Source organism: Maylandia zebra, linkage group LG22 (genome assembly GCF_041146795.1).
Source record: "Maylandia zebra isolate NMK-2024a linkage group LG22, Mzebra_GT3a, whole genome shotgun sequence".
NCBI classification, from domain to species: Eukaryota; Metazoa; Chordata; class Actinopteri; order Cichliformes; family Cichlidae; genus Maylandia; species Maylandia zebra.
In genome coordinates, this window is record NC_135187.1 from 19469431 (window position 1) to 19481832 (window position 12402).

General features: G+C 41.1%; 1 protein-coding gene across 2 annotated transcripts; it reads right to left on the minus strand.

The window, feature by feature from the left end:
* Positions 1-344: 344 nt before the first annotated feature.
* On the minus strand, positions 345-8036 carry dclk3 (doublecortin-like kinase 3). Of its 2 annotated transcripts, XM_076879513.1 has the most exons (7): positions 7788-8036; positions 6435-6646; positions 5822-5953; positions 3273-4457; positions 2040-2172; positions 1788-1955; positions 345-1668 (listed from the first exon to the last, which is right to left on the minus strand). In XM_076879513.1, exons 1-7 carry the CDS (start codon positions 7852-7854, stop codon positions 956-958), a joined length of 2610 nt encoding a protein of 869 aa, XP_076735628.1. In that variant the 5' UTR covers positions 7855-8036; the 3' UTR covers positions 345-955. The 2 variants fall into 2 exon arrangements, with proteins under 2 accessions (XP_076735628.1, XP_076735629.1); XM_076879514.1 differs by lacking the exon at positions 7788-8036 and having other exon boundaries at positions 5822-5930; positions 6435-6513.
* Between the last annotated feature and the right edge of the window lie 4366 nt (positions 8037-12402).

Sequence of the window (12402 nt, forward strand, 5' to 3'; positions counted from 1 at the left end):
GGGGGTGTTATGCCTGTGCTTTGGCTGCTTTGGGTGGGGTGGGCAGGATGTCAGAAGGTCAGCTGTTTGCAGTCAGGAGGGACAGATCTAACCACTCCCACTGGACACACAGATCTGCCTTATTTGGTCTGTGTGGAATGGCCTGCAGCCCCACTCAGCTATGTACACACACTTTACCCAGTAGCCCTATGTGCTCACCCTGTTAGCGGTGTTGGGCAATCTTCATTACTTACTTGAGCTTACCACATACCCATTTGCCACAGATGGCTGTCTGTCATCACACAGGATCAGTAACATAAACTCAAATTTACAGAAGCTGGTTACACCCAACACACTGTATTGCCAACAGAATTTATTTGGACAAATAATATACAAATGTATGTATATTTTTATTTCATGAGCAGATAACAAACTAATGTTGCTAGATAAATAAGACAGATTTCTAGGAAAGAACATCTAGTATAAAAGTATATCAAGTATAAAAGGAAGCTGGATCAGCTTCAGCTTACAGCTAAAAATAACTACTAAAACCAGTGGCATACATGACCTTTTACTCTCAAAGTTAACCATAATTTGCAGAAGAAAAAGAAAAAATACCAAAAATTGACTAAAAAATGCATTTTTAATGCACCAGCATGTAAAAAAATCAGAAACTGCGCTTCACTATTTTCCTTTCCATCCTTCTCTCACAGTATTGCACAGACAGTGCTTTGGTCATTACTTGGTCATTACACAACACGGTGATTAGTTTCTGATTGCAGGATAAATGGATTACATACATTTATGAGATGTATCCAGCCTCATTAATCCGACCATATTCATCCCCAGGAGAGTAAAAATCGCTTCATCTGCAGGCCATTGAAGGATTCAGCTGCCAAGAAATCAACAGTATTGTCCGGAACAATGAAATTAATGACCCTGATCTCATCACACAAATGGGAGATTGACAGTAACATCAGGACAGAGTTGGAGGGTGGGCGATGGTGGTGGCATGTGCGTCTGGTTTGTTATGGTTTTGCGGTGCAGAAGTTAAGTTCTGTTGATGCAGAGAGGAAGCAGGGGTGGAGGATGGGTTGGTTGGAGGTGTAGAACCTGTAGGTGTCTGCATTCTGGTCTGTTTTGCTTGTGTCTTAATCTGTGGTAGAAGTTCAGTTTCAGCTGCTGTGGGGGAATCAAGGTGATTGAATTTAGAGTTCAGCAGCTTTGGACTTGGACACTGTGTTTCTCGTCTATCTGTAGAGGCAGCCTCTGGTTTATGTTGACCAGTCGAAGCCTCTGAGGGTGTGTGCTCTCCGTCCTGTGGGGATAAGTGGCTTGCCTCCACTAGATGTTGCTCTGCTGGTTTGTTCTTATCCTGTCCTCTTCCACTGCTCATTGCTGTTTGTCTCTCATCTTGTCTGCCGAGCTCCTTCAGTGCGTTCTCCTCATTGATGGCGCGTTTTCTTGTTTTGTCTGTCAGTGATTCTGTTGTGTTTGTTTTAGGTGGTTTCTGGACTGTTTCTGGTTTTCCTTCAGTGGCTTCTGTGTCTCTCGGAGTTTTGTCTGTGAGCGCCCTCTGCTTGCAAGTTGAAGCCATTGCTTTCACCCAGGGATGCAGGAGGGTCTGCTCTGCTGTCAGCCTCACGGTGGGGTCCGGCTGAAGGAGAGCTCGGATGAGGCCTCTCGCTTCTGCACACGAGTGCACACAGAGAAAAAACACGCTGTAAATATGTGTGTATACACATATTTGCTTTTACACTTTTACACGAGTACTTTTACTTTTACTTGTACACTTATACTTAACTCACCCTCTGATATGGGGTCCCAGTAGGGGGATGGAAAATTAAGCTGTGCCTGCTTTATTAGCTGGAACAGCTCTACCTGGTCACGATTACGACTGCGAAATGGGGGGAAGCCACACACCAGGATATAGAGAATCACACCCAGAGCCCAAACATCCACTGCTACACCATAACCTGACAGTCAAAAAACAAGTACAACTTTTCAGAATAACAAAACGCAACCCAAATTCAGGCAGAGGAGTCACATAAAGTCCTCACCTGTCTCACAGAGGATCTCTGGGGCTACATATGTGGGTGTGCCACATATGGTGAAGACTGGCTCAGTTACAACCATGGCAAGACCAAAGTCTCCCAGCTTCAGCCTGCAGATGCCAGCAGCGACTTGCTCTATCTGAGAAAGGGAGTAGGTGAAATAAAACACAGACGGAGTGAGCCATGGAGGCAAAGTTGGGTTTGAATTTTTTGAGTCTTTGAGGTCATCAAAATATTTATCCCGTTGACATTTTTGTGCATCTTGGAGTTTAAAAAATAATTGCACTTTCTTACTCTACAGACATTATATATAATACTTGTATGATGATCTGACAGCACACTTGTGTTGATGTGGCTGTTTTGGTTTATGAAGTCAGAGAGTGTGTCAAACTCGAGTGTTGGTGGGAGAAAAATTTGAAGAATAGCTGCTATAATCTAAAGTCATTTTGTGGCGGTTCTCCTTCTAACCTCAGTTTGTGTAGCGTACTACAAAGTTCAGTTCTAGGCTCAGTCTTATCTGCTAGACTTAAGATTACTAGACACATAAAGGATCTCAACTACCATCTGCTTTTAGCAGTGTTTTTTTTTTTTAATCTATATTTATCTCTGTTTATTCATTATTATTAAACTGTATCTATTTGCTTTGGGGTTTTGTTTTTTTAATTTTTGTATTCTAACCACAAATCTAGAAAGGTATTAGTTTAACAAATGTTACTTAACATGATGGGCATGCGACAAAACTATGACCGACCTGTTTTGATTTCATAAAAAATATACTTTGTACTTTTATTTGATGTTATGTTTTGCTGTGTGCATGCATGTGTTTTGTTGCAGAAGTATCCTTTCATTTGAGTTATTTTAATTTTGTTTTAGCACGCATGTATTGTGTCACACACTTGCCAACTCATCTATGCACTGCTTTAAACCACTAATATTGACTTATGTTAGGTTTTATGGTGTGGGTGTCTCATTGGTGTAATTATTGATGTTACACAATATGTATGTTGTGAAACATAAATAACATGAGAAGGCAGACTTCTGCTAACTAAGTTAACAAAGTGTTTTTGCCAGGGGCCCAATTGTGTTAATGTTTGTTGTCACCCTCCTTAAGGACCCCTTTTAAGCCAGGGAAAACCCTGAATAGTATTATGTTAAAATGAAAAAAAGAAGCTTGATTACCATTTTTTACACACAAGACCTTGAGAACCCAACAATCATTCTCACTACCCTGAAACCCACCAGGAGGTTCTCTGGCTTGAGGTCTCTGTGGACGATGCTCTTGCAGTGGATATAATTCAGAGCTTCACTCACATCTGACACCATCAGTCCTGCCTCTGCCTCTGAAAACTTTCCCCGGTCACTGATGGCCTCAAACAGATCCCCTCCACTCACCAGCTCCATCACCAGATAGGAGTGAGTGTTTGTGTGGTGGTGAGCGAACAGCCGCACTATGCGAGGGTGACGCAGACTCCCCAGGAGACTCAGCTCATTCTGCATCATGTGCTCTCGACCAATCAGTTTGGTCCGCTCTACTATTTTGATGGCGAGGGTTTGACCATTGTCACGACGGCGGCACTCTCGCACCACCGCAAAGTTCCCGTCTCCAACCACACGTCCAAATTTGTAGCATTGCTCAATGTCTGTCAGGGTGACGTCTCTGCCATCGGTGGGGGGGTCAGAGGTTTCTTTATTCTGTGATTCTTTAAGAGCTTCACCAATGTCTGGAGCTGCACTTTGAATATGGCTCTTCTCCTCATCTCTGCTGATTGGTCGAGGAGATGATGGGTTGTTATAGATATCCGGCTTTATTGCCTCCTGCTCTTTTTGCCTCTTTGACACAGGAGGAAGTGGGACCCTCGCTGATAGCACACTGATCGGTTGTGGACTCTGATGTTTAAGTCTTCTCACTAAGCAGTTTTCACAAAGTGCAGGAGATGGTATGTCTGCATTTCTTGGAACCTCTTCATGTTTAAAAGGATCAATCAGAGAAGGCTGATGCACTCTGACTCCTCCCCTCACATTTAGCCTCTGCAGGTGGTTGGGAAGGTGAACAGATTTTCTGCATGAATTCTTTTTATGAAACTTCTGTGTGTCAGAATTATATTTGTCTGCCTCATGTGTGTCTGTATGTTGAGATGTGTGAGTATTAGTATAAGGCTTGGCATGTGTATTTGTGTCTTGGCATGTCTCTTGGTTAGTCCCACTGCTGTCGGTCCCTTCGCTGTACCCACTGTCAGCCTTGGCTGCTTTATCTGGCGGTGGCCTTAGTCTCTTCTCCCAGGCCCGCTGCGCACTTGATCGGTAATGTGAATGTTCTGGAAATAATTCCTCCAAAGCTTCCTGCACACTGCTCAACTCAGGACGAGCCTTACCAAGAGCCAGGAAGGCGACCTCCCCTCGGAAAAAATCACACACACCCTTAACCTGTGATAGACAGAGACAGTGGTGAAAAAAACACACTCACAGACATCAGATCTGCAGCAAAAATTCTATCAATTTCATAAGGCTGCTAAAATATTTATATTTAATATAAAATCATGTTTTTCTTTTTGATCTTTTCCACCTCTTTTAATTTCATGTACTGTGATTATGTGGCTGTAGCAACCTATATTAAAATGCTCTGGCTAATTATAAAAGCAAAGTTAATAGATTTTGTGCAATGATTTATTTGTCTGAGAAATATACTATCAATGTGCATTATTTTGCTCAACATTGTACAGAGCAAACTGTGAGGGATGCTTCTCAGATTAAACCTGTGAAAAATGTGCAACTTATTGTGAAAAGAAAACATTGAATATCTTTTATGCTTAGCTAAGTTTATATTGGTTCATTTGTCAGTCAGTTGTGGAGTACAGCAAAGCCTAACACGGTCTTGAAGACCTGGAACCCCTAGTCCCAGTCTTTGTCACTTTTACATACACACCATACTGCTTTATGTCCAAATATGTTTTCTCTGTGTCCAAATCAGACCATTCAAAACATTTTTGAACACAAAAGAAAAAAACAACAACTGTGCACCTTGCACAAATGGGGTTTTATAGTTGCACATTTTCCCCCTCAGTCTGAAAGTCTGAAATATGTGCCAAATATAAATAATATTCATATGAGATGATTTGCAAATCTCAGAGCCTTATACAGTATTTTATTAACAGATCTTTTTTTAATTTGATAGCAGCAACACATCTCAAAAGTTGGAAAACTAAGTGGTACTAAAAAGAAACAGCCAGAGGAATAATTTAGAACTTTAGGTTAATTGTGATCAGGTCAGTAACATGGCTCAACCATCTATAACAAAAAATATTAACAAATTACAGAAGAATTTCAGAACAATGTAAAAACACATCATTATCAAATAGTAAAAATTAACCTAAAAATATAAAAACTTTGAATATCCAAACATCTACAGTGCATAACATCGTCAAAAAATTCAGAGAGAAATTCTGGAAAAATCTCTGTGTGCAAGAGGCAGGGCAAAAAAAAATCTGTGTTGGATGTCTTTGATCTTAAAAAATGGTACATTTTCTGAGTTAAAACATTTTATATATTTTCAATGCTCTACTGTAAATAAATGTTCAGTTTATAAAATATGCAAGTCGTTCCATTCTGTTTTTATTTAAATTTTACACAGTTTCCCAGCTTTTTCAGAATTGAGGTTGGAGTAAATGACCACAAATCTCTACATTGAACTGTATACTGAATGTGTGGGGTGCAGGAGGTTAATAGGGGCGCCTTCTGCACATTTTTGCCTGCTCCTTTTTCAAGATAATCTGGTCATGGTTGGGCCTCACCTCTCGTGCATGAGTTGTGTAAAGACGTGTGACTCTAGCTCTGTGCCAGCGAGGAAATCCCAGTGCCTCTGAGATATCCAACAGCAGTTGCTCAAAGGACACCACACCCCTGCGGTTCAACAATACTGTTACCTTGCAAGCCCAGAGACAAAAATCACTGTTAGGTTAGGAAATTCATCCCATCTAAATTATATTCTTAGAAATTGAAAACATCAAATCATCACTTTTAGAAGGGATTTATAAATCATCAATATTGTCTTTAAAGTGGTTAATAAATCAGGTTGATTCTAAGCTATTAATAAGAATCACTTTTAGAGTGTCCCTTCTTTTCTTCTACTAACACTTCCTTTATCTTATTGGGTCTTCTCTTCATTAGATAAACATCTCCAGTGGACTGTATGAGCACTTCTGATGAAGAGTTGCCATGAATCAAGCCATCATTGTGTTGCATTATTATCAAATAGAAAGCATTAAAGTCACCACAGGGGATTTTTTGATATCGTTTTAATCCAAAAATGGTTGTAATAACATGTCTCATAAATAGTCTGTGAGGCACTAGTAAGATTGTGCCTTATTTTAAAGAGCTACCAAAAACAGTCAACATTTAGCTCACCTTCCGTAGTGTGCTTTGGCTACATGGGCGGACAATGGTGACCAGATGAGGCCGCTCAGCGCTCTCCTCTGCATGCCGGGTGTGGAATAGGGGGAGGAGAGGAGGAGGTGGAGGAAGAAAGTGGGACCTGCGAGCATGTTCTGCAGGATGAGGGTGAATGGGCCAGGGCTGGGGGACCCCAACTGGACGTTTCGACATGGGTACAGAAGGACCTGAAGCAAAGGGAGGGGTAGAGGAACAAACACGGAAACCAAGTTGGATTTATGAATGTGTGCTATAACACTGACTGAAGTTGACATGGCTGGTAGATCTCTTGTAGACTTGTATACAATAGAAACTCATAAGTAACACAACACCCGCTCCTCATCCTGTGAGCCTGTGTGAGTGTGAAAGCAAATCCGGCTGATCAGATTTGAGTGTTTTCCATCCTACAGAGTCCAAAGGCCATTTGAGATTCCTCAAGCACCTTGCCCCGTCGGCTGAATTATTTAGGCTTCCTTAAGTCATGAAAAGCCGTTACAGATATACACACGCCCACACCAACAAAAGCTTGTGTGACCTATTTAGGGCTCAGCAAAATCTGCATGATTAATGAATCATTAGAGACCCACACAGCATCTTTGACATTTCACTTTCTGGCAATGCGGTGAGACAGAGAGATGTTATCCATTCAGTCAGCAGAGCTGTGGGTTTTATGTTTTGTTTCCACACAAAGAACAACGGACAAAGACACAAGACTTTACCTTCAACATGAGCAGCCCCCCCCCCCCCCCCCTCCCCCAAATGTGAGCAAACACACACACACTCAAAAAGCTTTTCAGAGTGGACACAGAAAAACATTCATGTCCCATAAAGAGCCAGCTGTGACCAGTCAAAGAAGACTGAATCAGCCTTTTTTCTGTGTGTGTGTGTGTGTGTGTGTGTGTGTGTGTGTGTGTGTGTGTGTGTGTGTGTGTGTGTGTGTTTTGAGCTTAGGCCATATATATTGTGAGGTTAACTATTTTCCATGCCCTTTGCGGGCTAGCCTTTTTCAAAAGAGCCATTTTAGCATGACGTTATAACACAGGTGTTACTAATCTCATTAATTAAGCCCCAAATATATGAGGATATGAATATCAGAGACCATTAATATCAATTAACATAAAAACGTTTTCTAAAGCTTACCTCGTTTCAGAATGGTTTCTATGAAAAAAAGGGTCTTTAAGATTTTAGTTAAATAATATTTGTATTTTTTTAGTAGCTAAAAGCGAATGTTTCCCACCTACTTTTGTAGTTCAAAGTTTTGGCTGAGACACTCAGTTTTAAATTATTTTAGCTGCACGTAAACTCGATTCAGCCCGACCAAAGACTCACCTGACAATCTTAATTTAGCGTTACGCCCCCCTTCGCATCCATACCGTGCTTTCTGTGAGGGAGTCATGTCTTTCGAAACAATAACATTTAACAAAAAACAAAACAAAAAATACAGCGAATTAAATTAAAACACAAATGATAAAAAATATATTCAAAAACCAGCGACTCTTATTTCCTGCTCGGCTTTATTCCTCCATGAGCTACTGCTGTCATACCGCCTCTTAGCTTTCACGTAAAGTAACGGGATGCTCTGAGAGAGGGCCCTGTAGCTACTGTGGTTGCTATGGATACAGGTCAAGTTGAACGGATGGAGAGGGGAAAACACCGGAAGCTCAGCGAGTTTGACGTCAAAATAAAATACTTTGAATCAGTGAGCATTGTGTTGCATCTAGATGTGTGTGTCTCCCGAACTTGATACTTTTAAAAAAATCCACACATATTTATCACGGCAATTAATTACTCTACTGACATATTAAACAAACTAATAGCTCGAGATGGCTAACGATTGTAGCGGGCGCGTGGCTTTATTTTGAGCATTTTTACCGGAAGTATTCAGTTTTGTCTTCAAGACTTGACACCGAGTATTATTGATTTCTTTGAACAGAGTGGACTGATTCTACAGCATACATCTTTGATGACTTTGAAAAGCAAGAATTGGGTTCATAGGTTTGCATTTATTTTGGAATTTCTCTAATCCAGCGGTTCCCAACCTTTTTTGCGCCACGGACCGGTTTATGCCCGACAATATTTTCATGGACTGGCCTTTAAGGTGTCGCGGATAAATACAACAAAATAAAAGTAGCGAAAAAAAGAAAATTTATTCATAACACACATGAAAAGACCCAGGAAAACCGAGTAAACGATAAAAACGATAACAAAATAACGCTGAAAACCGATGAAAACTCTGAAAACTATACATTTCACACCTGAGCCTCAACTCTCGCGGCCCGGCACCAAACGACTCACGGACCGGTACCGGTCCGAGGCCTGGGGGTTGGGGACCGCTGCTCTAATCCACACAGGCTCAAATATATACATAAACCTCCACATGTCTGTGAAGGTTCTCAGTCATCCAGGTCATCGTAGTCAAAGGAGCTTTCAAAGAAAAGCGTCTGGACTTCTTTAAGTTGCTTGAAACCTCCACATGTATTTGTGGGTGTGTGTGTGTGTGTGTGTGTGTGTGTGTGTGTGTGTGTGTGTGTGTGTGTGTGCGCGCGCGCGCGCGCGCCTTAGCAACTTGCACCTAACCTCAGGGGTGAGTTTGGGATCATTAAGGGTTAAAACCCAGACACATTTCTGACAGGCCAACAAAATAGTTAATCTTTTTCAGATTCATATCTTAACCTTAGATTCAGGTCTATATTTTCTCATAAAAAGTCTACCTGTAAGTGATTGTCGCTATTTTATTTATTTCGCAATATTTCCCACAGTCCAGAGACTTTCATGTTTAATTTGATTAAGGTTAAATGGTGATTCTAAATTGGCCAGAGTGTGAATCTCTGCGTTAACCCTGTGATAGATTGGCAACCTGTGCAGAATGTACCGCCTCTTGCCCTATGACAGCTGGGACAGGCTCCAGCTTCAGCCATGACCTTGAACTGGATAAGTGGAAGAAAATGGATGGATAGATAGGATTTGGTTGATCTAGTGGTTAAAAACACAGCATGGGCCTTATTGCTGGTTTAAATCCACATCAGCGGCATTCACTGTGTGCCATTGCGCTCTCTTTTGCCCTTGTTTTCTTACTTTACTCTTTGTATATTTGGATTGACAGTCCTAGAAGATGATGACTTCATGGCTTAGAGGTTTAAAACAGTGAACATGTAAGAGAAGAGCCATGTTTTTTTTAATATCGAGGAGCTATGCTTGAATGTCTTTGCCAGTTTCGTCCTCCATTCATCTTCAAAATTCTCAGAAAAGAGAGAACATGAACTGACTCGTCTGTGCTTAAAGCCAGCTACTGTCCTTGTGAAATCACTTTATGTTTCAACCACAGAATGAGGGAGAAAAATGAATCCCCAAACAAAGCCTTTTATATCACAAAGACTGGAGATATGGTGACAATTCACAGTGACGGAGGGGGAGAGGAGCTGCCAGTCTCAAGGGGGTTACCAGAGTTTCACAGATGGAATTTAACACACATACACAATGAAACACACAGTTTGTAGTTGATCTTTAGATACGCTGCCCCCGCCCCCACCCCCCACACACAACTCTGTCTCCCAGGATACCGTTGATATTGGATCAGGAAGCATCAACTTCTGTTCCGGCTCCTGATCCTGGACGCACCACTGAAACGTAACAGTGCGTGTGTTTTCTCAAAGAGAGGACAAAAGCTCAGATGACTGCTAGGACTATATTTATTATTTATTTTGCCTTTATATCAGGAGGAATACCAGCTTTTTTAATATTTATTGTTATTTTATACACTTTAACTTCAGAGTACTTCAGCAGGGAGCTCAGAAGAGCCGTACCTGGAGCTGAACCAATTTTTTCTATTAAGGGAGAAAGAAGTGGAGACCCTGGAGGGTTAATGTGGATAATTTCTCTGCCATTTGTTGCTAATTTTCGTGAAACTTTGTTAGAAATGTGGGTCACAGGCAAAATAATATCCAGTGCTTCACTTTCTTCATGAGGTTTTGCAGCACGACACTTCCACTGATGCAATCACATTCACATTGATTCAGTCTTTTGGATCGAATCCTTGGCCAGATAATATTAACAAGTTTAAATCAGGGTAAATATCTCAGAGGTGGTAATTTTTGATTTACGTGTTCACATAATTGCACTTCATGTTTCTGACCAGCAGATGTGGCTCCTGTACTCACTATATCTTCCTGCCTGCAGAGAGGACTTGGTTCCATGTGGTTTTCTTGAAAAGGGCTAAGCGATTCCTTGGAAGAGCCATCCAGCTACAGAAACCTGAATCAGCTGTAAGATGCGGTGCTGTGTTTCTCTCTGACTGCTTTTTGCAAAACATACAAATTCCAAAGAAGACGACAGGTTGACTCAGCACTCTGTCCTTGAGTGACTCAGTCTGTTTTTCCTCTTTAAAGCTTGTCGATAGGTACTGGAGGATATGCAGAGTAAATCTAGGATTTTGAGCTTAGGCGTATCAGATGCGGTAAACAAATCAAGTCAGTGCTGGTGCTTTCTAATAAGCTAAAAGCCTTTCAGAGACGAACTTTTGGGTTGGCACGCTTTAAGAAATCTTATTTTAATTATGCTTTCTCTATCTTTTTAACTTACTTTTAAATTAGCCAGGATGCTTCTCTGCATGGACTCTCTGAACCCAGTGGCTAAAAGAGTTGCACTTTATTAGTGTTACTGGTTAGTAACCATTAACGAGAAGCTGCTGTTGCGCATGTCATAACAGGCACCACACACCCTGGATGCCATCTGTTTGGGCTCCACTCATCCAAACATCCATGACATTTAAAAGCTCTGACACAGTCAAAGTCAGGCATCTTTTGACTAACCCAGGCATATGCAAACGTTACTGTCAAAGGAGCCATTTTTCATCTGTATGAACCCCATAATCATATTTAGGTTAAGTATATACTAACTTATCCGTATTATATGTGTAAATATTTTCTTACTATTACCTTTTTGCCATGTGTGAACTCTGCAGCTGCAAAGTTGCATTACAGAAACAACATGTTTTGTGCCGATTATTAAATTATAGAACCAAATCAACAACAGTTGTTTTTCCATTATTTTTTTTTATTATCAACATAACAGAACAATTATGAAGTGGAGGAAAAACAACCCATTAGCATGTTTAGGCCTATTTTGAAAATGGAGTAGCTATAAAGCCACGCAGGCCACTTTGAACCCTACCAGTGTTTGTGCAGATGAATCAGAGTAAAAGTACTCCACTGTGTTCACAAATAAAAAAAATATAAAAGCTTTGAAAATAGAAACATTTAAAAACAGCCTTCAGCTAATCAGGAAGAGCACTGAGTCAATAGTGTTGGTGGAGGAAGCAACATACTGTTAAATTCTTTATTTTCTACAGTGACATCCACAGCAGGACTCCAGATGAGCCATTTGTATACACGCATCCATGTTAACCACCGCTACTAAAGTTCCTCAAAACTACAAAAGTCAGGCACCAGGTCATAAGTGTATGGGGTGACCCACAAAATTCTATTTACCAGTTGAAAGCTGGAGAATAAGTCCTGTGCAAAAACGAAAGAAAAAAATCGTCATTACCACGTTCATATTCATCTGGTTTTTGCCAAAGACTGGAAATGATCACAGACTGGTCACATGAGCCACATGTCCGTGGCTGACTAGTCATGTGATGCCACACATGCCTCAAACTTAGACACAAACCACAAGTGACAGTCGGGTCATTACAGTCTGTCTCTCTCCCTTTCTATCGACACTTTATTAGGTACCCTTTCGTAGCACTGCGTTGGACCCCTTTTCCCTTCAGAACTGCCTTCATTCATGGTAGATTCAACCAGGTGCTGGAAAATCCTCCGAGATTTTGGTCCATTTTTACACGATAGCATCATACAGCTGCTGCAGATTTGTCGGCTGCACATCCGAGATGGAATTTCCCGTTCCGCCTCATCCCAAAGGTGCTCTATTGGATTGAGATCTGGTC

What these genes read in the sequence shown, in the direction of transcription:
- dclk3 (XM_076879513.1), bottom strand. Translation starts at nt 7,854, where the DNA reads ATGACTCCCTCACAGAAAGCACGGTATGGATGCGAAGGGGGGCGTAAC. An exon ending in GCCAAAGCACACTACGGAAG is followed by an intron (nt 5,954 to 6,434) that starts GTGAGCTAAATG and finishes TGGGCTTGCAAG; the next exon opens with GTAACAGTATTGTTGAACCG. An exon ending in CTGGGACCCCATATCAGAGG is followed by an intron (nt 1,669 to 1,787) that starts GTGAGTTAAGTA and finishes ACTCGTGTGCAG; the next exon opens with AAGCGAGAGGCCTCATCCGA.